This window comes from Jaculus jaculus, chromosome 13, assembly GCF_020740685.1.
Source record: "Jaculus jaculus isolate mJacJac1 chromosome 13, mJacJac1.mat.Y.cur, whole genome shotgun sequence".
In the NCBI taxonomy this organism is placed as follows: domain Eukaryota; kingdom Metazoa; phylum Chordata; class Mammalia; order Rodentia; family Dipodidae; genus Jaculus; species Jaculus jaculus.
The window spans coordinates 10,944,412-10,970,359 of NC_059114.1; the positions used below are offsets into that span (position 1 = coordinate 10,944,412).

Below are 25,948 nucleotides of genomic sequence, written 5' to 3' on the forward strand. Positions count from 1 at the left end.
AGTTATTAGATTTTGCCATTGGTGGAGCATGCCTTTAATCCCAACACTGGGGCGGGGGGTGGGGTGGGGGCAGGGGTTGGGGAGAGAAAGCTGTGAATCTGAAGCAAGCTTAGGACTACAAAGTGAGTTCCAGGTAAGCCTGGATGAGAGTAAGACCCTACTAAAAATAAAAAAAGAAAATTTGCTCCTTCAATATCACTTGAAGTAGAGGCCCATTTTACTTTATCATCTTTATCAGCAATAGTTAGAACCACCACCATTTCTTCCAGTGATAACTCAGCACTCCTGAAAGCCTCCTCCAGATTTGGCTTAGGAAAACACCTACATCTTGGGGATTTAGCAACTACGTTCTAACATTTCCTTATTGTACACCTATTTCCTGTTAAGAAAGCATACAGTTGAAGAGGACCTATTTCTATCACTTTGGCAGAGCCTTTTCAACAGAGAGCTTTTAGAATTTAAGAAGGATAAATGGGGCAGGAGAGATTGCTCGGTGGTTAAGGGCTTCAAAGCTGAACGACCAAAGTTCGATTCCCCAGGACTGATATAAAACCAGATACACAAAGTAGTGCATGCATCTGAAATTTGTTTACAATGGTTAAAGGCCCTGGCACATCCATTCTCTCTCCCAGCCAGGTATGGGGGCATACACTTTTAATCCCAGCACTTGGGAGGCAGAAGTAGGAGGATCACTGATCAAGGACAGCCAGATACTATGGTGAATTTCAGGTCAGCCTGGACTAGAGCAAGATGCTGCATTGAAGAAGAAGAAGAAGAAAAAAAAAAAAGAGGATAAATAATGCATAAATATTCTAAATGTTTTCTTTTCTTTGCTCCAAAACACATTGGGCATGAGTATTCCATTCTATTTGGAGGTTCTCCATAACTATAATGCCATTAAAAGTTCTACTTAATTGTGTGTTTATTCCCATTGATCAACTGATTCCATGAAGAGGGGTATTTGATAATTGTATATTCTACATAAAGACTTTCAGAAACTGCGAACATTCAAAAATATGATCTTACACCTTCCAACAAACTTCATAAATAAAAATGAGAAAAAGATACCACATTAAAATTGGACTGAGGGGCTGGAGCGATGGCCAGTTAAGGCACTTGCCTGATAAGACTAAGGACCCAGGTTCAATTCCTCAGAACCTAGGTAAGCTAGATGCACACGGTGGTACATTCATCTAGAGTGCATTTGCAGTGGCTGGAGGCCCTGGTGCACCCATTCTCATTCTTTCTCTTCCCTTCCCTCTCTCTAATAAATAAAAAATTTGAAACTGAATTTGAGAACTATCTTCTGTTGTATTACCACGTTTTTAATATTGAAATGACCAGGGGCTGGAGTGATCGTGTAGCCATTAAGGTGCTTGCCTGCAAAGCCTAAGGACCTAGGTTTGATTCCCCAGTACCTGCATAAGCCAGGTGCACAAGGTGATGCATACATCTGGAGTTTGTCTGCAGTGGCTAGAGGACCTGGAGTGCTCATTCTCTCTCTTGCTCATTCTTTGAAATAACTTAAAATGACCAAAAAAGATATTTCTATAAATAGGACAGGAAAAAAAATTACTTAAAAAAATAAATATGGGCTGGAGAGATGGCTTAGCAGTTAAGGTGCTTGTCTGCAAAGCCTATGGACCCAGGTTTGATTCCCTGGGACCCATGTAAGCCAGATGTACAATGTGGCACATGTCTAAAATTCATTTGCAGTGGCTGAAGGACCTGGCATGCCCATTCTATTTGCCTCTCTCTCTCTCCAATAAATAAAATAAAATAAATAAATAAAAGTCTGATGATACTAATAATTTTTCTGCTGTTGTTACAACCACTTTAGGAAATAAGAGGATCTTACACTAAAACAGCACAGGTAATTAAGCAACATAATAGAGGCTGTAAGAGCTTCCAACTCTAAGCCAGGCAATTCTCCTCACCAAAATTTACAAGATGTTCTCAGCAACTCTGTAACCCAGTTACCAGCTGTTTTCTGCAACTTACACCAGCAACTCTCCAGGCTGGAAGTGCTGCTACCAGGATGGTGGTGGAGGGTGTGAGGGAGAAATTCTAACAAGATCACTTTCAGTAAATGACTAGTAGTTGATCATTTCATTCCCTACGAATCTATTCCATCACCCCACAATTTCCCTGGTTTTCTATGACATACCTGACCAGAACTGCCCCATTTTTACCTATGACCTGAAGAAACTGAGCCTCCTCCCTAGGCCCCAGAAACTATTTCACACTCACTTCTTAGGCACAGTAAGAATTACCTTAAAGAGTAACTGGGCATTAAAAGAAAAACTAAAGTCTGGCTTACCGGCATAAATATCTATTCTAGTGGCATCAGCATCTCTGCAAAATTTAAGGGGGGGGGGGACAAGATACAAATAAGAATATGAAATATCAATCAGCAAAATATACTGCATTTTAAGTGGAATACATATTATTTTGAACAATTCAAGAAAACATGAAAAATCTACATGCATTAGAATTTTGCTTCTACCCTTAGGCACATAATTTTCCCTACTTTTAAAACATTTCAGAGCTCTAAATTAATTTAGTCAATTACATGACACTGAGGTCCTGGATACATTCCTCTCCCCCGACTACCCCCATGAATATACTTACTAAAGCATACTCATTAACTTTCTTACTGAACTTCTCTATGGTTTACTTTTTTAAATTTTTTATTTATTCATTTGAGAAAAAGGTAAAAAGATGGTTTGTGTATGTGCCATTGTGTGCATGTAGAGATCAAGAGGACAGCTTTGAGGTATCTGCACTCCACCTTCTTTGAAGGGTCTATTGCTGCTGCAAAATGAACTGCCAGACCACAAAGGAACATCACACTAGCTGGCCATGGAGTTCAGATTCTCCTGGCACCACCTCCCATTGGCTTAGGCCCATTGAGATCACAGATGCATAATCACTTTGAATGTGGCTTTATATGAGTGCTAGGGAAATGAACCTAGGCTTTTAAGCTTTGTCAGCAAATGCCTTTAACTACTCAGCCATCTCCCCAGCCATGTGTTACTTCTTGAAATCTGATGTAAAAATTATGAACCAATCAGCATTGAAACAAAATGGGAATTTTGTGGCTAACCAATGTGTTACCTAGTACACTTTCATGAGCAGCCACCCAACATATAGTAACAAAAGTAAAAGTCACACATAGTGACATGTAGCTGAAGTGACAGGATCTTGAGTTTGAAGCCTGCTTAGGTAAACAAAACCCTGTCTCAGAAAAAAACAAAGGGACTAAAAGGTGACTCAGTAGTTAAAGACATTTGCTTTCAAAGCCTGATGGCCTGGGTTTGATTCCCCAGTATCCATGTGAAACCAGATGCACAAGTGGCACATGCATTAGGAATTCATTTGCAGCAGCAAGAGGCCCTTGACAGTCCCATTCTCATTCTCTCTCTCAAACAAATATTTTTAAAAAACAAGTAAAAACTAATACTAGTGAAACTTAGCTGTACATACATTAGAAATTATAAACTTACTAAATGGAACTCTTTCAAAGTAATTATAGTTTTCCCTACTGATCTAGTGGTTAGGATTTCGCACTCTCAAAAGTAATTCTATTAATTCTTACCATCTTCCTCATGTCTCCAAAATTTGCTTCCCATCAGTGAGATCAAGACAATATTCTCATAGTATAACTATAAACAGAATCTTTAGTTTGACTAGGATCTTTTGCCTATGAACAAACTCAAACCTCTATTTAGTCTTAAACAGTAACATTTATATTAATGATTCCATCACTAAAAATGCAGTATGAGAGTCCTGAAGTATGACTCCTTCCAAACACAGCTGTTGTTTTAAAAAAGACACTGATGAAATAATCCCCTTGCAATAAAACATATTGTGGAAAGATACAGAATCTGGGCTAATTTTAAAGACTAGGGGTATGTTTTGGTAGTACAAATTGGTTATTACAGCTTATGTGCCCCATTAATTTGACTCCCAAGTTCTTGTTGTAATTCTCTATCTTTAATAACTATCATACTCGAATGCACAGGGAAGTTAAAAAGAGCTAAATTCACTATTTTTAGGCTACAGTGCAAAAAGCAATGAATGAATGTAAATTAATCAAGAAAGCATCACTGTACTATTGAAAATTTTTTTTGGTTAACAAGTCTCTTAGGAGTTGCAGCCACAAATCTTCCTCCCAGGTCTTCAGACAACAAGGTCATGACGACCCGAAGTTTCCTCTCCAAACAAGACTACATACCTTGCATTATCAACCAGTTCAGCAAGTGCACCAAACAAGAATTCATGAGTAGTTCTGAAATGAGAATGACTAAGAGTCAGCGAACAAATTAACTGAACTATGACTTCTAGTAAGTCAATTATAAAACATTTAAGTTTTTGTTAAAAAAAAAAAAAAGTGAATTCAGCCTGGACTAGAGTGAGACCCTACCTAAGAGGGAAAAAAAAAACAAACAAACAAGCAAACTTAAATTGAAGGCTGTAGAGATGGCTCACTGGTTAAGGGCACTTTGCAAAAGCCTGACTGCCTTGGTTTGATTTCCCCAGTGACCATGTTAAAGCCAGATGCACAAAGTGGCACATACATCTGGAGTTAGTCTGCAGCAGCAAGAGGCCCTGGCATGACTGTTCATATTCTCTCTCCCTAACTGCTTACAAATAATTTCTTCAAAAAAACTAAAATTTCTATTTGCATTGTTAATGTGGACTACTGAAATTTAAACTTCTCCACAACTCAAAGCCTTTCCAGAGCTAAGGCTCAAGTGTTTGTTAATCAAGTCTTACTATCTAATCAGAAATGTTTGAATTGAGAAACCTGCCCTAAAGCATCAAGATTCCTACATGTACTGTTAGGTGGTGATAGTCGTCTGTCTAGAATGAAGGCCTGCATTTTCTTTTGCATTGCCTTAACCAGGTGTCAATTTCTGCATACTTCACTGGAAAATTATATGTATACATCTTATAGCCAGGTAGCTCTCAGTTCTAAATAATGTGGCATTTGGAGTATATTTACTGAACCCAACCTTTCAAAAAGCTTTCCAGGAGATAACCATTGGTTTCCAAGTCCCTTAACATGTTATCTTTCCCAGGATTTGGAGGAAACATCAAGCTCTTAGCCTTCCAGAAGGAATTGTTCAAGAGAACAGTTTTTTTTTTTTTCAAGGTAAGCCCAGACTGACCTGGAATTCACTCTGTATTCTCAGGGTGGCCTCAAACTCATAGTGATCCTCCTACCTCTGCCTCCTGAGTGCTGGGACTAAAGGTGTGTGCCACCACGCCCAGCTACATTGTTTACTTTAATAAAGACAAAGTTTTGTTTTTAGCCAAAATCTGGAAGACTCAAAATTGTCTGTATTGTCTTTGAAAAGGAGAATTTTTGCTAATAAGCTGTACAAAAAGCACATGGGTTTTCCTTGGTTACTGGTAGAATACACCTAAGTATCCACAAAGTAAAATGCCAGTATGTTATCTGTTGGGTGTACTTATTGTAAACTTTAATATTTGTCATTTCCCATAAGTCTTCTTCAATTATAAAAGTAGGATATGTCCACATAGAACCACATAGAAAACCAGTTTGGGCCAGGTGTGATGGCGCACATCTTTAGTCCCAGCACTCAGGAGACAGAGGTAGGAAGAGTGCCATGAGTTTGAGGCCACCCTGGGATGACACAGTGATTTTTAGGTCAGCCTGGGCTAGAGTGAGACCCTACCTTGAAAAAACAAAAACAAAAACAAACGACGACAACAAAAAAACAAGAAAAAGTTTAGCATAATATAAAATATAAAATAACTGATTCACATAACACATTATCTTCAACTTTTTATAAATTATTACTTTCTTTTAAAATTTCAACCAATAGCCAAAGTAAAATTTTCTAAAAATTTAGAATGAAATGTATCAATATTAAATAGCCAGCATTTAGGATGTGACCGCTTACATGGTTTTAAACAAATAATAAACCATTGTTAATAAAATGAACACTCATGACTGAACTGCCCAGGGACACTGCTTTTCAAGTTACTCTTTAAATTTTTATAAATATAAATCTTGAGTAACTAACAGCTCCTTAAATTTTAGGAAAAACTTCTCCTCAAAAGGTCAGTGAACAGATCTGTTGCTAATCCAAAAACAGCACCAAGAGCGAAGAATTAGAAAGTTTTATTACCAATCCATTTACAAAATAGATTCCCCTGGCTAAATCTAAATTCATAAGTATTTTATATTAAAGAACCAAATTTCTAAAAGAAAACTATCTAAAATAGTCACATATTCACTGGAGAGGTGGCTTTACTTGCCTGTAAAGCTTAAGATCCCAAGTTTGATGCTCCAGGTCCCACATAAGCCAGATGCACGTGGTAGCACATGCGTCTGGAGTCTGTTTACAGTGGCTAGAGGCCCTGGTGTGCCTATTCTCTCTCTCTCCCTCTAATAAGTAATAAATAAAAATAAATCTTTAAAAACATAAGTCACTTGGGCTGGAGAGATGGCTTAGCGGTTAAGGTGTTTGCCTGTGAAGCCAAAAGACCCAGTTCAACTCCCCAGGACCCACATAAGCCAGATGCACAAGGGGCACATGTGTCTGGAGTTCATTTGCAATGGCTGGAGGCTCTGGTGTGCCCATTCTCTCTCTCTGTTTGCAAATAAATAAATAAAAATTTTTAAAAAGTAAGTCACATATTCAATTGTTGTAAATATTTATGTTTCAACCAGACATGGTAACGGAGCCTATAATGACAAGAACTTCAGAGGCTAAGGCAGTAGGATGGAGAATTCAAGGCCAGACTGGGGATACACAGATGGCCACAATACCTCAAAATTAAGCAAAAGACTTCAAAATTATTAAATTCTCCAATCTGTAAGTTAAATAAAATACATTCTGTATGTTATTTCTGTATAGGGAGAGGAATGGGGATATAGATCAGTGTTAATGTCTGTGTAGCATGTAAAAGGCCTTTGGGTCAGTCCCTAGCACTTTAATAAAGAAATAAAGAGGGCTGGAGGGATGGCTTAGCTGTTAAGGTGCTTGCCTGCAAAGCCAAAGAACCCAGGTTTAACTCCCCAGGACCCATGTAAGCCAGATGCACAAGGTGGCTCATTCTCTCTCCCCTCTCTGACTGCAAATAAATGAAAATATTTCAAAAATTAAAAATGAAGTTTCTACACTGGAGATATGTAGTTCAGTTGGTAGAGTACATGCCTAGCATGCAAGAGCCCCTGGGTTTGATCCCCAACAATGCATAAAACTGGGTGTGGTTGTTCAAGCTTATAGTACAAGCACTCAGGTGGAGGGAGGAGAGTAAGTTTATCATCATTGTTAACCAAAAATCAAGTTCAAAGCCAATCTGGGCTACACTGAGTCTTTCCTCAAAAAAAAAATTCTGACATCCTCTGTCATTAGGACAAAGGTATAAAAGTTTTACCAGAGCAGTTTATATTTCTGATTGTTTCATGCTAAAATGAGATCTACAATGGATCTCAAAGGGGCAAGTGCAAAGCCTAGGTAGCTCAATTGTTACTGTACTTGTTACATAGCTTAGAAATATACCTTGGGACTGGAGAGATGGTTCAGCAGTTAAAAGGCACTTGCTTGGAAAGCCTGATGGCCCAGGTTCAATTCCCCAGTTCCCACATAAAGCCCAATGCACAATTGGGCACATGTGTCTGGAATTTGTTTGTAGTGACAGAAGGTCCTGGCATGTCCATACTCAATTCCTCTCTGCCTCTGTCTCTCTCTCCCCCAAATAAATAAAAAGCATGTTTTTAAAGAAAAATGTATCTTGTATTTATAGAATCTGAGCAAAATAATTCCAAAATGCTTTGTTCTGCAGTATCAGTGCTTTTCTACAAATATACTTCAGATAAGATCGGGCATGTTCTCTATGGCCGAAAGACTACATAAATATTTCAAATAAGCTAACATCATTAAAATGTAGCTAAGAAGTACTTTTATAATGGCAGTACACATCTGTTAAGGGGCCTTTTCTTGGTAAGGTAAAAGACAATACTTAAAAATCTATTGATCTCCAAATGAGAAATTATTGTTCTTTGAGGAAGAATTCTATTTTCTAACATAATAAAAAATCAAAACCTATGCCAGACAAGACCCTCATATTAGGAGGTAAAGACGATAACATCAAAATAAAAAGAGACTAATGGGGGAGAGATGATGGAGAGCAGATTTGTGAAGAGGAAAGTGGGAAGGAAGAGGAACTACAGTTTATTGTCTATAATTATGGAAATTATCAGTAAAAACGTTTTTTTAAAAAATAACTAGGAAACTGAATTGTTGCAGAGGAAAATCTTTCTCTCTCAAACAAATAAATAAAAGTATTTTCTTATAAAAACCAAAAGCCTATCAACACTGTCTTTTTTTTTTTTGCCAATTTTAAGAGGTACACTTGTTGTTAGCTACCATGTGAGAATACCAAAAGAAATTATTTTCTTTACAAACCTAAAAACCTTTCATGTAACATAAGATCAAACAATATATTTTTATAAACTCTGATCTGCTTTCAAGTTACCATGGCTTTTACCACTTGGGTCCCAGGAGAAAGTTTTACAGTTCATTTCTAGCAACAAATTCACATGTAAATTAGTTTATTATGAAAGGAAAGTTCCCTGTATACAGACAGCCTGAACTGAAACCAAAAGATTATCTACTCGCAACAATGATAGTTTTTACTGAGTTCTTGAAGATGCTGTCAACAGTTAATTGCCTTAACAAAATAATGCTGAGAAATCCTGGAGCAACAATTTTGCTTCAGATTGATTTTACATATTTAGAATATGGACCTACATTTCAACAGGTATAGAAATCATATGAAACAGAAGCCTCTGACTTGATAGGTTTCTCTACAGTCACTCCTGGCATGGACAAAACCCACCAACACCATAAGGTAATTTAAGTTACAAAATATACCAACAGTAATAGAATTAAAAAGTAGCCATCTTAGGCTAGGCCCTTAGGTCAGCTTAGCAAGAATGAGGACCCTGGGTCAACCCCAGCATAACAACTATTTTTTAAAAAGTTGCCAAACCAGAGATGGCTCAAAGATTAAAGACAACTAGACCTAAGGACTCACAAAAACAGCAGGGTGTGGTCACGCACTTCTGTAACTCCTGTCCCTTAGGTAACCAAAGATGTCAGAATCTTTGGAGCTTGTGACAAACAGAGAAAGCTCTGGGATAATTAAGACTGGCTCAAATAAGAATGGGCAGAAGAGCCAGGCATGGTGGTGCACACCTCTATTCCCAGCACTTGGGAGGCAGAGAGAGGAAGGAGGATCCCGGAGAGTTTGAAGCCACCCTGAGACTACATAGTTAATTCGAGGTCAGCATGAGCCAGCGTGAGACCCTACCTCAAAAAACAAAACACACACACACACAAAAAAAGAATGGGCAGAAGAGCAATGGAGTGGGATACCCAACATTCAGCTCTGGCCACACAGCTTGCCAAACTCCCCCCCCCACACACACACACACCGGGGGGGGGGGGAAAAAAAAACAAAACAAACTGTAGTCATCTTATTCTGAAACATCATGATCTATCAGGGCACATTAAAAAAACACGTGACTCACAACAGGCATCTTATGCTAATGGAACATCACCAATGCCACTCATCATAAATAGTAGACACAAATCTATCACCAAAAAGCAGTAAGATCATAAAACTCCTAACTTTTCTAATCTCATAAAATCAACATACAAAGCTGGGAGTGGTGGCTTGAATCCCAGCACTTAGGAAGCTGAGATAAGAGTACTGCCTTAAGTTCAATGCCAGCCTGGTCTAAAAAGTTAGCTTCAGGTCAGTTGGGCTAGAGTAAGACCCTGCCTCAAAAAAAGCCATATACAGTATTAAAAGAAATTAGACCTTTAGGGTATGATGAGAATATTGCAGACCTGCTTTTAGCTTTAATGTTGGTATCAACAAGTACATAGGACCTAATTTTTTTAAGAAAATTCAGGATGTTTAATGTTGCCAACTTCTACTTTTGAATTTACTAAGCATGTAGCTAATGACTAAGAGCATGTTGCCTTCACATAACTTTTGATCTACATAAACTACTATCATAAACCAGGCGTGATGGCACACGCCTTTAATCCCAGCACTAAGGAGGCAGAGGTAGGAGGATTGCCATAAATCATGGGTTCAAGGCCACACTGAGATTACATAGTATCAGGTCAGCCTGAGCTAAAGTGAGATCCTACCTCGAAAAACCAAAAATAAACAAACTACTATCTTAAAGAAAGCAATACTCACCATATACTTCCTACGAATTATTTGTGAGATAATAACTTCGTATTTTGGCATAATTCTCAAACACTATCATATTAGCCCCATATACAGATGAAAAAACTGCTGCGTTCAGCCAGGTGTGGTGGCACACGCCTTTAATCCCAGCACTCAGGAGTTAGAAGGATGGCTGTGAGTTTGAGGCCACCCTGTGACTACAGAGTGAATTCAGGTCAGCCTGGGCTACAGCAAGACTCTACCTCAAAAACATAACTAGGCACTAACAGGAAAACAGTCAAACTTAGGGTTGACTCACTTTTAAGCCCAGGCTTTTAACTAACTCAGTGATTTCCACCCTCCTAGCCTGGGTCTGCTTTTAATTCTATATTAAATGGGATATGGGAAAGCAAAACACTTTTTCTTTCACAATTCAAAATACAGCAATATTGTAGATGTCAAGATTCCTAAAATTCTGTTTTTAGAACCTTAATAACACAATGAAGGTACTATAAGATCAATATTCCCTTATCTGAAGGTAATTTATTAAAATTTTTAATATAAAGGCTCATCGTCCATTATAACATGTCACATCACGTGAAAATTTAAGTTTTAGTTCCCCATAAGAATGAACTTTCAGCTCATCATCATGACACATGCCTTTAATCTCAGCACTTGGGAGGCACAGGTAGAAGGATCGCTGTGAGTTCAAAGCCACGCTGAGACTACACAGTGAATTTCAGGTCAGCCTGGGCTAGTTTGAGACCTTATCTCAAAAAGAAAAACTAAAAATAAACATTTCAAATGTCAAATTTGAGATTCAGATAAACTCTAGCGCTTCCAAAATGATATTCCAGTCATACCATGTTCAACTAGGCAGGTACTTTCATTTCAGTTCAACTTGAGTAAATTTGCAGAAAATTTTCCAATACCACTGTATTTAAATAAAAGTTTGCTTCTTTCCTTGGCAATGTCTATCTACTGTTAATAAGATACACAATAGCAAAGTAAGAGTAATCCATATAATTCATCTTACTGACATAAACTTAAGATGGAATTAAGTCCTCTACAGAAAATAGGACCTTCAAGGTAAAACTGTTAGCACTCCCTAATTGTTAAAAGTACAAAGCATTGTGGCCAAAGGTATCTTACTGTCTAACTCTGAGCACCTTTAATCTGCCCTTCAAGCAGTTTGATTTTTTTAAGCCTGTTTCCTCAAAAAGCCAAAGAAGAATCCTTAACCCATGGGTTTTCTTTAGAAATTAATCAGTTAAAACACTGAGTGGCACAAAGAAATGAACTACTAATACTTTTATGACCTTCATCAAGTCCTTGGCAAAGTTAAACAAGAGCTCCAACCTTGAAGGCTAGTTCATACTCAAGAGTTTTAGAAAATCGTTAATCCCAAATTGGTCCTGTCTTTCCAAATATCTAAACTGAGCAGTTGCTGAACACAATCACCCATGAACATCTTGTAAGTGGCCTTCACATGCTTCTTCTTAATATGGTAACTATGAAAAAGCTGGGCTAGCACCTTTTGATAAGTGACCTTATCGAACTAAATTCTAGCTTCTTGTGTGTTTGAACTTGACAGGCAACCTGAAACCTCTAGAATGATCAAGGCCAATAAAAGGAAATGCAAAGTGAAGCTACTCTCAGGATTGGACAAATCACTACTTAGAAAAATAGCCAAAAAAAAAAAAAACACCAAGGCATTAACTATGATTTACAACTGTTTTTTCAAAAAAAAAAAAAAAGCTAAAAATCACCATAACTAGAGCCTATTATACTTTCTAAATGGTGGCTCTTTAGCACTCTAGACTTTAGATCTTCATCACTTTGTTTTCAAATGTTCTAATGGACTTACCTTGATCACAAAAGTAAATGATGGATGTATTACAACATTCAAGTAGACTGAGTTTTTTGTTTTGAGGTAGAGTCTCACTCTAACCCAAGCTGACCTTGAACTATGTAGTCTCAGGCTGGCCTCGAATACTTCAGTCTCTGGAGTGCTGGAATTAAAGGCATGCACCACCATGCCTGGCAACACTATAGTAGTCTGACCCCACTAGGAATTTAAAAGGGGGGGGGGTTAAGAACCCCAAAATATTCTAGACCAAACTGGAGTGATGGTATGATCTTCACAAGTCAAGAATCACAAATATACTGTGCTTTGACATATTCTGGGAAAGACTAGCTAGAGGGTTTAAAGAATTTTCCATTTCCTGCTTAGCATATACAAACTATATATTGGATGTAGGACCATTTTGCCAGAAAGGTAAAGCCAACTGCTGAAAATAGCAAAAAATATCTTCTTCTGAGTTGGTCATTTAAATGTCATTATCTTCTTTTTTTGGAGGGGGTTAGAAACATGTTATATACCCAACTGTCTATGCTGTTACTAAAGAGCAGAAAGTTGATACTAGGAAAGTCCAAACTTTGGTGATCCAAAGAGCTTTACTTGTAGGATTCCTATTAACAGTTGAATGAAACAATTCAATATACTAACTCCAAAAAAGTTTGACTTTAGAAATTTCTGATCCAACAAATGAAAAAAAAAAATCAGATTCTTCTAGATTAGCAACAAATATTTCACTGATCTCAGATCTTCAATATAGAGCTGAAGACATCCAATGATACAACTCACTCCAGTGATACTTTTCCAAGAGTGAAAAAGCAAACAAAAAGAAGTTTGCTTGTTTGTTTTTTTCCTGGAAGTATTTCCGTACTATTAAGGAACTATTGGTTACCTCAGTAGCACCTACAGAATACTTACGAATTTGTGTGCAGATATTCAAAGGTTAGCTGAGCTCTGTTGAGACTGCTGTAATTGGTGAAGGCCATGACTGCAGTGAGGTCTCCAGTCTTCGTCTTTTAACCCACTGAGTAATATGCTTAATGGAGCAAAAAAAAAAAAAAAAAAAATCTTCCTTCCAGTACTGGGTTAAGCCTGTACTTCTTAAGGACAGAGGACACCAAGTCACCTGCTATCTATACAAAATATGGTTGGAGGTACTTGAAATGTCGAATGATTTTTTTTTTTTTTCTTCTTAAATCTTCTCAATGACTATGATGTGGTATTTCGAGGGAAGAACTACATCCTAACCAACTTTCAGAGTTAAGTCTCCTTCGGTCAAGACAGACAGCTGCCCGAGGTCAGAGGTGGTGGATGGTTCTAGAAGGTTCTAGGCGATTTTTTTTTCTTATGGCCACTTCATCTTCACGTTCTTCCACGAGGCCTTCTCAGTTTCCACCTGAAATCTCCGGGTTGACAAAGAACACTTAGCACCACCAGGGGCGGGGGGAGAAGGAGACGAGCCCACTTCTGTCACAAACCACAGCAATCACCCATGTCTTCGCCACCAGAGAGGCCAGTGGGATATCTTTCCAGTAGGTGCCAAGAGGAAGGGCGGGGCCGGATCCAGCGGAAGTCAAGATGGCGCAACTTCCGGTTTTGCCAGTTTTTTTTTCTTCTTCTTTTAAAAAAATTATTTTTTTTTCTTTCCCGCCCTCTCCCCCTCAGCTGAAGGAAGTCCTCGATGCTCAGACAGGAGGTGGTTTTCTTCCAACACCTCAACCAGACCCAGCTGGCTTCTGTGACACACTCCCCACAGCGGGGTGGTGGCCGCGGCGGCGTGGGGGAGGGGGCGGTGACCTCACAGTGACCCGGGGGTGGGGGAACCTCCGCCCTCCCTCACAATACACCCACACCCAAAATCGCCTCGGGCGGGCCGCGCCCCTCCCCGCCACGCGCGCGCACGCGCGCGCCCTCCTCCTCCTCCTCCTCCTCTTCTTCCGATGGCGACCACCGCCCCTCGGGCGGCGGGATCCAGCCGCGTGGCCTTGGCCCTCCGCTTCCGAAGCCCCAGGTGGCGGGCAGAGCGCGGGCGAGCTCACCGCCGCCGCCACGAACCACCCGCTGACCACCGAGCACGCCCGGCGTGGCCCGCAGCTCGACACACGCCTTTGTCCCTCCCCGCGGAATTGGAACTCAACGACCGCAGCGCGCTCTCAGAACCATGTGCTCCCTCCGCCAACGCCGCCGCCGCCGCTGCCGCTTCCGCCGCCAACGCCGCCGCCGCCGCCACCGCCCACACGCACGCGCACGCGCGCGCGCTCGACACGTCGGGATGGATGGAACGATGTGAGGATTCGCGTCAACGGAAAAAAGTCTGCGTTTCGGGTGTTTGGTTTTTTTTCCTCTCTCTCTCTCTCTCTATCTCTCTCTGCCTCCGCCGCCGCTTCAGCCTCCACAAGGCACTTGCTTTGTCTCCGTTGAGCGCACGCAGCCCCGGATGCCTTCGCCTTCACTCCCCGACGCCCCGAGAACCCCCGAGGCCTCTGCGGCACATTTGACCAATCACGGAACAGCTACTCCTCCCGCCCCCAGCTCTGTTACTGCGCCTCCTGATTGGCGGGTAAACGTCTGGGCACGTGACCGGATCTCGGTTGGTCCGATCCGCCCTCCTCCTCCTTCTCCTCCTGTTTCCCCACCCCCTCCCTCCCCGTCCGTCACGTGAGAGCACGGTGCGCCTTCTCTTCCTGCTTTCCTTGACCCTCTCCGCCATTTAAAGAAACAGTAACCGGGGGAGGTGGGGTGGGTGGGTGGGGGGGGGCGGGACGAACGACGCAGCCGGGGGACGGTTGAGCCGCAGCGCAGACCGGAGGAGCCATCTTGTCTCGTCGCTGGGGAGTCAGGCCCCCTAACTCGAAGAAGCCCTGGCGCGCCCTCCCCCCCTCCCCGGTCTGGTAGGGCGAAGGAGCGGGCGTGCGGTCGATCGAGCGATCGGTTGGCGGCTCTTCCTCCTGCTCTGGCATCCGGCTCTTGGGGCGCAGGCCCGGCCGCCGCCGCGGCGCGCGCCCGGTGGCCGTTGGCGCTCGCGCCGCGTCTTTCTTCTCGTACGCAGAACTCGGGCGGCGGCCTATGCTTTTGCGATTCGACGAGGAGTCGTCCGGGTGGTTGGCGGCGGGGGCGGTGGGCAGTTGCTCCGCCCCGCTCCCGGGGAGGCGGCGGCGGCGGGATTTGGGGAGGCGGGGGTGTCCGGGGCCGGCCTGGAAGCCTGGCGCCATCATCACCACCACCCTTCGGGGCCTGGCAGGACCCAGCTGGGGGGACAGGAGGGGGCTGGAGGATGGCTGGTGGTGGGCTTTCTCCTTTGCCTTTTCCTCCTCATGCCACCTTAGTGAGGGGCGGGAGCTCCGGGGTGGGGACGAGAGCCCCGGAGTCGTCGGAAGAGCTGGGGTTTGCTTCCGGGCCTTAGCCGCCAGCTGGCCGAGTGACCTTAGGCAAGTCACCCTGTAAATTCGTCTGCGCCTCAGTTTCCCTCTGCCTATCTGTGTGTGTGTGTGTGTGTGTGTGTGTGTGGGATTGAACACGCGTTGTAAACTATAAAGCGTCAGTTTACACGAGGATCGATTTGTAATTTTTGTTTTAACTGCAAGAAAACTTAGCAGTTGCCCATTTCTTTGATTTTAAACCTGGGAACCTTGTGAGTTGAAGATCGTCTCGCAGGCTCCCTAACTTTGGTTGGTTGGTGTGCGAATGTGCATCCTATACCAGGTTTTCAAAGGAGGCTGTGACCTGGAAAGAGTTAAGAACAAGTTTTTTTTTTTAATGCCACAGGAAGGAAACTGAGGCTTAGTTGTCATTTGGGACCCTTCACAACTAATTTGAAGCCCCTGTGATATGTGAGCTGTTTCTATGCATAATGGATATTCGGGATAACATCGCACCACTGCTTGGCTTCCGGGCCCTTTTCTTTCACCATGGGGTGCCTGAAGCGTGCTGATGCATATGGTACTGTGGCACCCAATGTAAGAGCAGCTGCAATTAGGGGTGAACGTGCCCTGTAGTATCAAGAAGCTTAGTCTTTCGCCCAGCAATTGTTTTGTTTGCTGCTGCTTATACTGGTGCCTGACTGCCTTTCCTTCAGTGACCATTTTCCACGACCATGGTTGCCATCCATCACCTATTGTTTCGTAACCTTGGTGTGCGTGGTTAGTAGTGCACAGGTTTATGTTATTAATGGTGCTGCCAAGCCCAGCTAATTATTGGTGCACGTGGATGTTTAGCAAGTGGGCCGACTGGAACAGACTGATCCAGGCATGAGATTCCTGAAGATGTGTTCAACATTTGCTTTATTGATTGAAAGTTAACATTCTCTGAAAAGTTTTGTTAGAACTCCCGCTGAACCTCAAAATCAGTAGATATGGAAGTGATTCAAAGCTCCACTTTTTTTTTTTTTTTGGCCTGTTTTGTATTCTAATTGCTTGCAAGTGTGATAACGAGATGGCCAGAATGCCTTTTTTTTTTTTCGTTGTCAGCTGTTTTTATCAAATTGCCGGCCTTTATTCCAGTAAACACTTTATAAAAAAAGTTTCAACAGTTGGATTTAAAATATCATCATTGTATGGAGTAGTGCTTAACAAGTGGTACAGCTCTAAGGAAGTGAACACAAACACATTTAAGTGTACTTTGTCTGATTAGTTGCTAGCCAATTGTGATATTCAAATATTTGAAAATATAAGTTGACTGTTCCCTTTACCTAAAGGGCAGAGGCAAATAATTTCACTTCCAGAGAAATGACTGTTTTGGAGGAAAATGTTGGTCTTTAGCTCTTTTGTAATTAAATTTGGATGTACCTCAAAAGAATCTTAAGACTGGTGATAAAAGGCTTTTGTCTGAAAAAAGGAGGGGGGAACAACTGGAACTCAAAAGCTTAATTATGTGACAAAACATAAGATGTCCAGAATTGGAGGTTCAGAAAGCTTTGCTACAGTGTCCTGCAGTCTTTGGAGCAGATGCCATTGAGTGCATAGCTGCAGCCATGGACTCCAGATTCCTTTTTCAAGAACTCGACCTACATACGACTCTGAAGAGCTTGTCAGGATGTGGCAGGAACCTCTGGAGATTTTTTTTGTTTTTTGTTTTTAATTTTGGAACCTTTGACCTTGCTGTGAGAAAAGACAACTGATCAAGCACTGCCACCAGCACTGTTACCGGGAATTCAAAGACGTTTCTGTCCAGACCCTCAGTGCAAACTGACAACACTCCATCCATAGTGAACTACGGTACTTACCATTTTCCAAAATACCTTACTCGCCACTTCTATACTTTTTAGTTCATAACATTTGTTCATACTTTATTCTCTACTCTGGAAATGCTCTTCTGTGGCTCATCAACTATACACTCATACACTGTCATTTCTTCATTGACTCAAATACTATCTTCCCCCTGTGACTCCCTTCAGCCAGAATGTATCTTTTATCTCTATGCAAAAGCTAGTAAAATGGTTATTTGCATACATTTGTTCACTTTCTGGGTAGCAAACTGACTGCAAAAGCCCACACAAGCTACCTCTTCTCATAATGATCCCCCCCCCCAGCCCAGGCTGACCTGGAACTCACTGTTCTCAAACTCGCAGCAATCCTCCTGTCTCTTGACTTCCAAGTGCTATGATTAAAGGTGTGTACCATCATGCCCAACTGATGATCCCCCTTTAAAAAAAAAAAAAAAGAAAAAGAATATCTCAGAATCCTTAGTGGATGTCTTATCACTGCATCATAAGTGAAGTTACTCCACTAAAGTCACTAAATATAGGCCATGTTATTTCATATTTCTAGAAATCTAGATTTGGAAGAAAAAAAAAGCTAGGGAGTCCTTGGACATAAAAAGGAATCAGCTGACATGGTGGTACATGCATCATACTTGGGAGGTTTGAGGTAGGAATATCACTGAGTTCATGAGTTCAAGGCCAGCCTGAGACTACATAGTGAAGTCCAGGCTAGCTTGGGCCAGAATGAGACCCTACCTCAAAAAAACAAAGGAATCGATACCTTGAAAGAAGATATAATATGGAAGGGCTGAAGGAGCAATATTTTACGTATTCCTCTTTATTTGAGATAGACTTAATCATGTGAAAGTTAAGGGCAGTTTTCCCTTTGATTTCTTTCTGCTATGCAAACCTAAAATCTTACTTCTTTTTGTGCCACCTGTAAAGCCACTTGTTTCCTCCTTACCAACTAATGCCTAGCAGCCTGAGCAGAATCAGATTATTGAAGCAGTCCTGTTTGCTGCATCCCTGAGACAGTTTATTCTCTCAAAAGTAAGACAACTACTTTTGCTCAAAAACTTTTTTTTACTTACCAATAATAGTTAATATTACCTCTCACCCAACAATTTATGTCATCTAAGCCAGGCTGGTCAAAAATTAACATGCAGGGCTTTGCCCACTCTCATCTTGTCATGGGTTGGAGTTCTCTGTACTTTCTCCTCCTCCCTTAATCTACTAAAGTGCTCTAAACTTCTAAAAGAACAAAAAGTACACATCAGGGATTTGATATACTCACCAATGCACTCTAGTTTTAGAACTTTGTGTTTATAATGCCATGCATGTGTTACCTTACCTGTTTTTTCCCTGCCCCTTCTAGTCCTGTGCCTCCTGATTGTGGAATGTTCACCTGGACCCTCTGAAAACCTTCCTTCTGATACTCCATCAGCATACAGACCTGGTACCTGGATTTTTGTTTGTGATGATTCCTTACCACCTTACTACTGAAGAAGACACCATTCCAGTGGATCACTGTGACCCAAGAATTATTCAGCCATTATAATGTGGTCTTTATCTCCACTCCTGTCCTATTCTGAGATTCAGCACAGTCCTTAAAGTACAATCAGGAGTACTCAAGCCAAATAGCAGAAGCTATTATCACAACAAAGGCCCCATCTGTTCCTGTTCAATAAGTGTGCATTTCAGTTCTGCAATTAAAGCCTTCAGAGACAGTGAACTTGGACCAAGAGATTTCGATTATCAACTGCCTGAAGAAAGTATCTCTGAGAACAGCATATGCCCCACAATCAAACATTTGAAGTTCATGAACTGTAGGCTTCTACCAAGGTCACTGGACTCTTGTTTTTGTTGTTGTTGTTTTTGTTTTTCTACTTCAAATCTGTATGTAGTAGCCTACTGAATGAGAAAGCAGACATTATGACTATTGGGATCAAAACCAAGGCACAGTGAGTTCCTTATAGTATCTTTTTTTGGGATTACTCAAGAACCAAAACTTCTCACAGATGTAAGAAATTTTACCAAGGAATCCTTTTTCCTAGCAGCATCTCATAAAGCTCCAGTCAGATTCCTGAAAAGGCCTGTTGATACATCAAGATAGAATATGGTAATCCCCTCTTTATATAGCACTTTACAGTTTCAAAGCACTTTTGTATACATAAACTAACACTATCCCTTTTTGAAATGAAGGAAAGAAATTTAAGGGCTTAAGCAATTGTCTAAGGTAGTGCAGTTAAAATAGTAGAAATTAGCCTTCTGACTCCCAGTCCAGTTTTATCTTTAACATTATTTTGACCTTCACTTTGCCCACAGGGTTAAAAATGGCTGGAGATAGGGACTTAAGTTCCTAGCTTATCTGTTGCCCCAGTCAAATGTGGTCATGTGAGTATTGCATCAAGTCCAAAGTCCATGGCAACACTAAGGCATAGGAGCAGTTGCTTATAGAAGATTATCCAGTCAAAAAGACATGTATTCGTGAGATAACGCTATCTAATGCAAATGAAACACAAAGCTACTTTGAGATTTTTTTTTTTTTTTGTCCATTGTCATGGGCTTCCTAAGAAGTGCATAATTAAAAATCCCCACTCATCCTTTTAAATTTTTATTAATGCTGGACATAGCCTACCTGTATGCATTTGTCCCCAAACTAACAATACAACATGAGCCATCTTTTTTTGTGTGTGCATAATTTACAGAGAATGTTTCTATTACCCAGTGCTGTAATGTGTCCCCCAATCCACAATGTATTATCGTGTATTTAGATTCTTAAGACTTGGAGCAAAGTTTCATTTAGCTGTTTGAGCACATTTTGTTCTAAGTTTAAACTGACAGATTTCTGGGTTTTGTGTGCATGTCCCCCACCCCCCAGCATTCATTTGAATAGGAAATTGCTTTAGAGCTGTGTATCCAGTACCTTTTGATTACCAGCAGATTGGCCTGGAGACCCCATAGTAGATTTTGTCTTTGAGATCTTTTTCATACCTGTCACTAACTGATAACTATATATCATCTGAGAGTTGTACATTTTGATCAGTACCTTTTTGAGGGAACATCTACAACATTAGAACTATAGTAGAGAGGAATGAGGAGAAAGTTCTGTCAGATTAGTTGCATTAGCAATAGACTTCTTCCTCAAATTGTGCTGTAAACTTTAAGGGCATCGTATCTCAAGGGTGTGTAAGGAGGGGAAAGAATAGGGAGAAGAGAGAGATTTCTTAGAATTTAAGTTGTGGCCTATTGAGATCTTATTGCTTAAGTGAAGTCATCCAACCATGGACTTTTTAAGTTGTATTTCCAAAGAAGTGGATGTATTTCCCAGTGCTATTACAACTTAAAACTCAAGTTTTAATTCCATCAGCTTGTAATGTGACCCACATTAGGGAAAGAATGAATAGTTTCTTCTCTTGACACAAGCCTTGCTTACCTATTTTATGGTTTCTGTGACCTGTTTTTTTGTATTTCAGCATTTTGTGAACAACTTATCCTTAGATCATTGGCTTTCCAAAGGCTTTGTGTCCTTGAAGCCCTTTGAATGAAAACTATGTGGAAGTCTCAGAATAAACATGAAGCTTCTCTGGATGAAACAGGAGTAGGGGTCTGCAGCCTGCCACAGCCATCTTTCATTACCACCACAGTGACACCTAAAGGGACTTCCTTACAATATGTAAAAATCTTCAGAACACAGTTTGAAACCACTGCCCTAGACAACAGGTTTGACCTAAATGGCATTGTGACCGTTTATGTAACTCCTCTTAATATAGTCCATATTCAGTCAATGTTGAACATTGTTAGGAATACTGTGTCCCAACTTGGAAAAGTACAAGAAGATGGGCATGCCTTTGCCTAGAGAATAGTCATATGGAGGTATCAAATGAACTTTTATTAATGGCATTACACCTCAGATGGACTTAAAGTGGTTCCTGGAATTGGATTTGGCCAGAGAACAGTAACTAACATCCCACGCTGAGGAATCCCTCACAAACCTTGTACTAGCGGTACTTGAAGTACATGACTTGGAAGTTTTGGACACTGTTTGGATATGAGTTGCCTGAAAGCTGGTATTGAAGTTTATGCCTCATTGAGGCCATCTTAGACCAACTTTATACGTCTGACCTCATTAGCCATGGTACTCCATGTACAACAGATAAACGTTAACTATGAAAGCAGAATCCAAATACGGCAATGTTTTCTAAAGGGGCTCAATAACTGATTATCATCTATCTTCTAAAATTACAAATCATATGACAACCAGTGATAGTTACACTGTTCCACTTGGTTTTTATTCAGTTTAATAGTTACTGTTTCCAAGGCAAGTGAGCTAATGACCTTAGGAAAAGGCTGGAACATTTCCTCCACTGGCATAACTGCCTATTCTCCAAGATTATTATAACTATTCATCTCTACCTATTAACAGATGATCCTGAAGATGCAATATTTGAACATCCTTTCTCATGTGTGTAATTTAAAATATAGCCATTTTGAAAATGTTCTTCTAGCCCGTCAGAGATGTTGTTCTAAGATGAATCTTTTCATGTCTGGTACCATTATCTGTATTATGGGCATAATTGGACACAGGCTCTTTGACTAGGCCATGGTTAGCTTATTTGATTGGCACCTCAAATAGCAGATTGTCTACCTTTTTGCTGGCAATGTAGACTTGATACAAACAAAATTTACAAGATGGCAGCTAAGTATTTAATCAATAGAGGCTCAAGAGCTTCTGTCCTGGATGTTTCATTGGAATCGCATCTGTCTCAATACTGTCAGTTTCACTGGTTCAAGAGTGAGTGACTTCATTCCTAACCATGAAATATTCTTAGGCATTAAGACTATTTCTGGTGGAAAGATTCAATTCCTGAACTCCCAGACTATATCATAGTGAACAAGGACACTTAAATTTGTGATATGAGAAAAATCTTTGAAGAACCAACTATTGTCAGTTAATGAACACAACCAATTAAATTTTGGAAGTGGTTTCTGTCCATCCACTACAGAACCATGGTTACACGATTCATTCCACAAATCATTGAATACGGCTTAACACTGCTTGGTCTAGACTGTACCCTCAGCAGATTAACATCTGGATGACTTCAGTTTGTATATACAACCATTATTTGGAAAGAAGAAATTACCTGCTGTCTTACTTTTCTGTTACCTTCACATCGTCAAGCTTTTTTTCCTCTTTATTTATAGTAAAAGGTCCTCGTGTACACTGCCATTCACTCCCTCTGGTCCTGCCACACTCAGTCATAATGACGAGCCAAGAGTCAAATGAACACTGTGTGTAAGAATTGGTGTTGGATAAGCAGAAGAGCCTAAAACTTAAGGCAACAAAGCCTTAAGCATAGGGCTTTGTCTATCTACATGCCTCCTATCTCATCTAAATCTTTGAACAATGCCCCAACCATCCTGAGGCCTTGACTTGTTTGCCATTCTCAGAGATAGGCTGTTACAGAAGATAAAGACTTGATTTGATTACCAAAGAAAATAGGGCCAAACTAAGACAGACATGGCTCTACTGACCCTGTTGCTCCCAGATGTAGCACAGACTCAAACAACCTCAAGGCTATGTTCAGTACACAACCTCTTGAGCTGACAGTTCTTTCAGAGATGAGCAGGAAAATGAGCATTTCTAATCTTGACTGGCCCCTTAACATGCAAAAATTGTCCAGAATAAACCCTGTGGATCAATTCTGGAAGACCCAGGACAAAATCGCTTTACAGAGCTTCGTCGTTAATCTGCCTGTTCTTCCAGGTTATAGCTTGATTATTGGTGTGGCTGACACTGCTGAAGATACACCGCTTGCCTATTTACCTGTCTCAGCTCTTCCCTGACTTTTGTTGACCTGTCACTACAATTAGACTGGCCTTGAGAAGACTACAGTCAACTTTAGCCTATCTTATGCCCATCCAGCCCCACCAAGAATTTTTTTTAATAAAAGCAACCTGTTCCTCAGCACACCAGAACTAAATCACACCAGTAAGGATCATGCTCTACCATTCTTGACCAACAGTCTTTTGTTGTTGTTAAGTACAAAGTAAGCCTGTATGCTTGGATCATTTTCATCACTTGGAACATCTACCAGTGTAGAAGAAACATAGCAAGTTGAAAATAGAGTCCATTTCTCTCTCCCCCAGTAACTCAAAAGTGAATCTGATTCACCACTTAGAAATGAAAAGTTCAACTTAGCAAAAGAGTTGAGGGAGTATAAGAAATTTTGCACTAAACATAATATTTACATTGACTCAAATGGTGTCAGAACTACTTGCCAAAGGGAGGCTAATTATTCTGCTTCACATCACCAAGATAGTGGAGCTCTAAGGCAAACGACTTGGATGAAACTCTGTGGTAATTCCTAGAATATGCTATTTGAAATGACTATCGCGTTCAAATGAACTACAGGCTTCTCAAGGACAGACCAGACTTACCCTCAGTGGATATTTTTTGAATAATTTGATGGCCAAGGAAGAAATACTGCCAGCTGTTACCATTGAACCTTATGAACAGAGAGAAACTTTTTCAGTATCCAGTCTAATGTTTCCTGCATCTGTCTCTTGCTATTTTCACTCCATGTGATTTGGACAGTCTCATTGACCTTGTGTTTCATAATGGGCATGGTCTGACTTCATCAATCATCAGCAAAGTCCTTGCCCATAGTGACTGCTTCGAAACAAATGTATGATTCAAATTTGTCCGGTGATAGTCAGCACTGGGAGTTTTCCTGAATTGTGGAGTTCTCTTTACTTAGGTGCTTTAGCTTTGTAGGATGAAATATTCAGATCAACAAGGCCTGCCATGCTGAATGAGCCAAGTAGACAATGAAGCCAGTCCAGAGGAGAACAGCCAAAAAGAGAGACCTGAGTTCTGATGACATCTTTTATGTCCCTGGATCCAGCTGTGCCTGAAGCTAGTATATCCCATGGACTTCTCAGTTATGTGAACCAATAAATGCCCTTTTTACTTAAGTTAATTTGAGTTGGGTTTCTATTACTTGAAATTGAGTCCTGACTAATAACAGTATCTACCAACAGTGAAACTTGACATGTACAAGTATTTATTAAGCTAGAGGCATGGCCACACTGAAACTATTTTCTGGGAAAAAAAAAAAAAAAGATGAACTGAAAATACTTAAGAATACTACAAAAGTATAAAAATGTCATGGTAGAAAATTCAGTAAAAGATTTGGTCAAATAATCCATGATGCAGCCATAAAATAGAATTACATAGCAGTTAACATGAATAAGGTACATTCATTGTAAATGGACATGGGAAATGGCCATGGTATATTAAAGTGAAAACAAGCTATTAATAGAAATGTATAATATGACTCATTTAAAAGTATGTTTGTGCTTATATTTGTAAATGCATAGAAAAGTCTTAATGGTTTTCTTTGAACAGTGTAGATGACATGACTCAACTTTATACATTCTGTATTGAATATTTTACACTACATTACTTTCAAACTTTATTTAAAAATAAAGGATTTTTTAAAAGTAAATTTAATGCTTACTGTTGGACTTTGGCAAGTTACTTAACCCTGAACCTGTTTTGTCAAGTGATTCAAAATACCTGTGTAATTAATGTTATGATGCATATATTCACTACTCAAGCTGACTATTTGCTACACTTTGAGGAATTCGGAGCTCACTGTTTCTTAATCTTTAAGCATATCTTTGAAAAGTGTTAAGGATATCTGGGTTATCAGAACTTTATAGGTTCATTGCTCAGCAAAGATTATTTCCAGTTTTCAAGTGAAGATAATCTAAAACTCCAGATTGCATGCAGTGTCTACTTTAGACACAGACAAGGTGTTAAGTCATGCTTTTTTTTTTTTTTTTTTTTTTTTTTTTTTTTTTTTTGAGGTAGGGTCTCACTCTAGCCCAAGCTGACCTGGAATTCACTATGTAATGTCTCAGGGTGGCCTCGAATTCATGGCAGTCCACCTACCTCTGCCTCTCACTTTTGTCCTTGAGTTACTATGTCACTGCACCTTTTGAGTGCTAAATCCATTACACATTCTGCTTGAGCTTTCAGCAAAAATATTTCTCATTGAGTTCCATGACACCTCACATTTTCATGCTGATTTCCTGGCTACTGTACTAACCATTACAGATAATCCCCACACACTTAAATATAGGTAGAATGGACATCCATTGGTTTGGCCTGCCCCAAATCACTTTCCTTCCTTCAGTGACAGCTCTCCACTTTGCCTTTGGAAAGCTACTTCTTCCCATTCCATGCAATTTTGGTGGAACTAGATTATAGTACTGTTTTTATACTTCCTGGGTGAGGTCCTATCAAAAGTACCTCCCCACCAAAACTGGATGTTAAAGAGAAGTTAATACAAAGGGATAGGAATGTAGCCATTCTTCTTAACCACTAAGCTATCCCTTCAGCCCTTAATTTGATATTATGATGATGTGTAGAAACAAATAATGTGTAGTGTAAGCATTGATGTACAATCCCCCAACCCCAACCTTGATTTCTGTTCTGAAGTCTTGGTTATTCCAATGTTCTACTTGTAAGTCCCCCTTTTGTCAGTAAAAATGAGTTTTTGTTTTTAGTAGCCAAATGACTTGAATGAACCAGAGACTAAAAATGGTGGACTTGACACACTCAGGAAAGCAGAATTAGTGCCCTGAGATGCAGTAAC

At 40.4% G+C, this 25,948-nt stretch overlaps 2 protein-coding genes across 4 annotated transcripts in view; one reads left to right on the top strand and one right to left on the bottom strand.

Annotated features, from left to right (window-relative positions):
- Morc2 (MORC family CW-type zinc finger 2) overlaps window positions 1-13,937 on the bottom strand; it is a 42,822-nt gene extending 28,885 nt beyond the window's left edge. Inside the window, exons 1-3 of one of the 3 annotated variants that reach the window (XM_045132295.1) lie at window positions 13,004-13,937; window positions 4,238-4,291; window positions 2,321-2,355 (exon numbers count right to left, since the gene is read on the bottom strand). In XM_045132295.1, the coding sequence (XP_044988230.1) occupies window positions 2,321-2,355; window positions 4,238-4,291; window positions 13,004-13,071 (157 nt within the window). In that variant the 5' untranslated portion in view covers window positions 13,072-13,937. The remainder of the gene's footprint in view (window positions 1-2,320; window positions 2,356-4,237; window positions 4,292-13,003) is intronic. The other 2 variants (XM_004664075.3, XM_045132296.1) reach the window with 2 other exon arrangements.
- Window positions 13,938-14,025: 88 nt separating this feature from the next.
- On the top strand, window positions 14,026-24,391 carry LOC123454039 (translation initiation factor IF-2-like). The gene is made up of 5 exons (XM_045132108.1): window positions 14,026-14,316; window positions 14,508-14,679; window positions 14,942-17,298; window positions 18,658-19,401; window positions 20,759-24,391. Exons 1-3 carry the CDS (start codon window positions 14,026-14,028, stop codon window positions 15,409-15,411), a joined length of 933 nt encoding a protein of 310 aa, XP_044988043.1. The 3' UTR covers window positions 15,412-17,298; window positions 18,658-19,401; window positions 20,759-24,391.
- The last annotated feature ends 1,557 nt before the right edge of the window (window positions 24,392-25,948 follow it).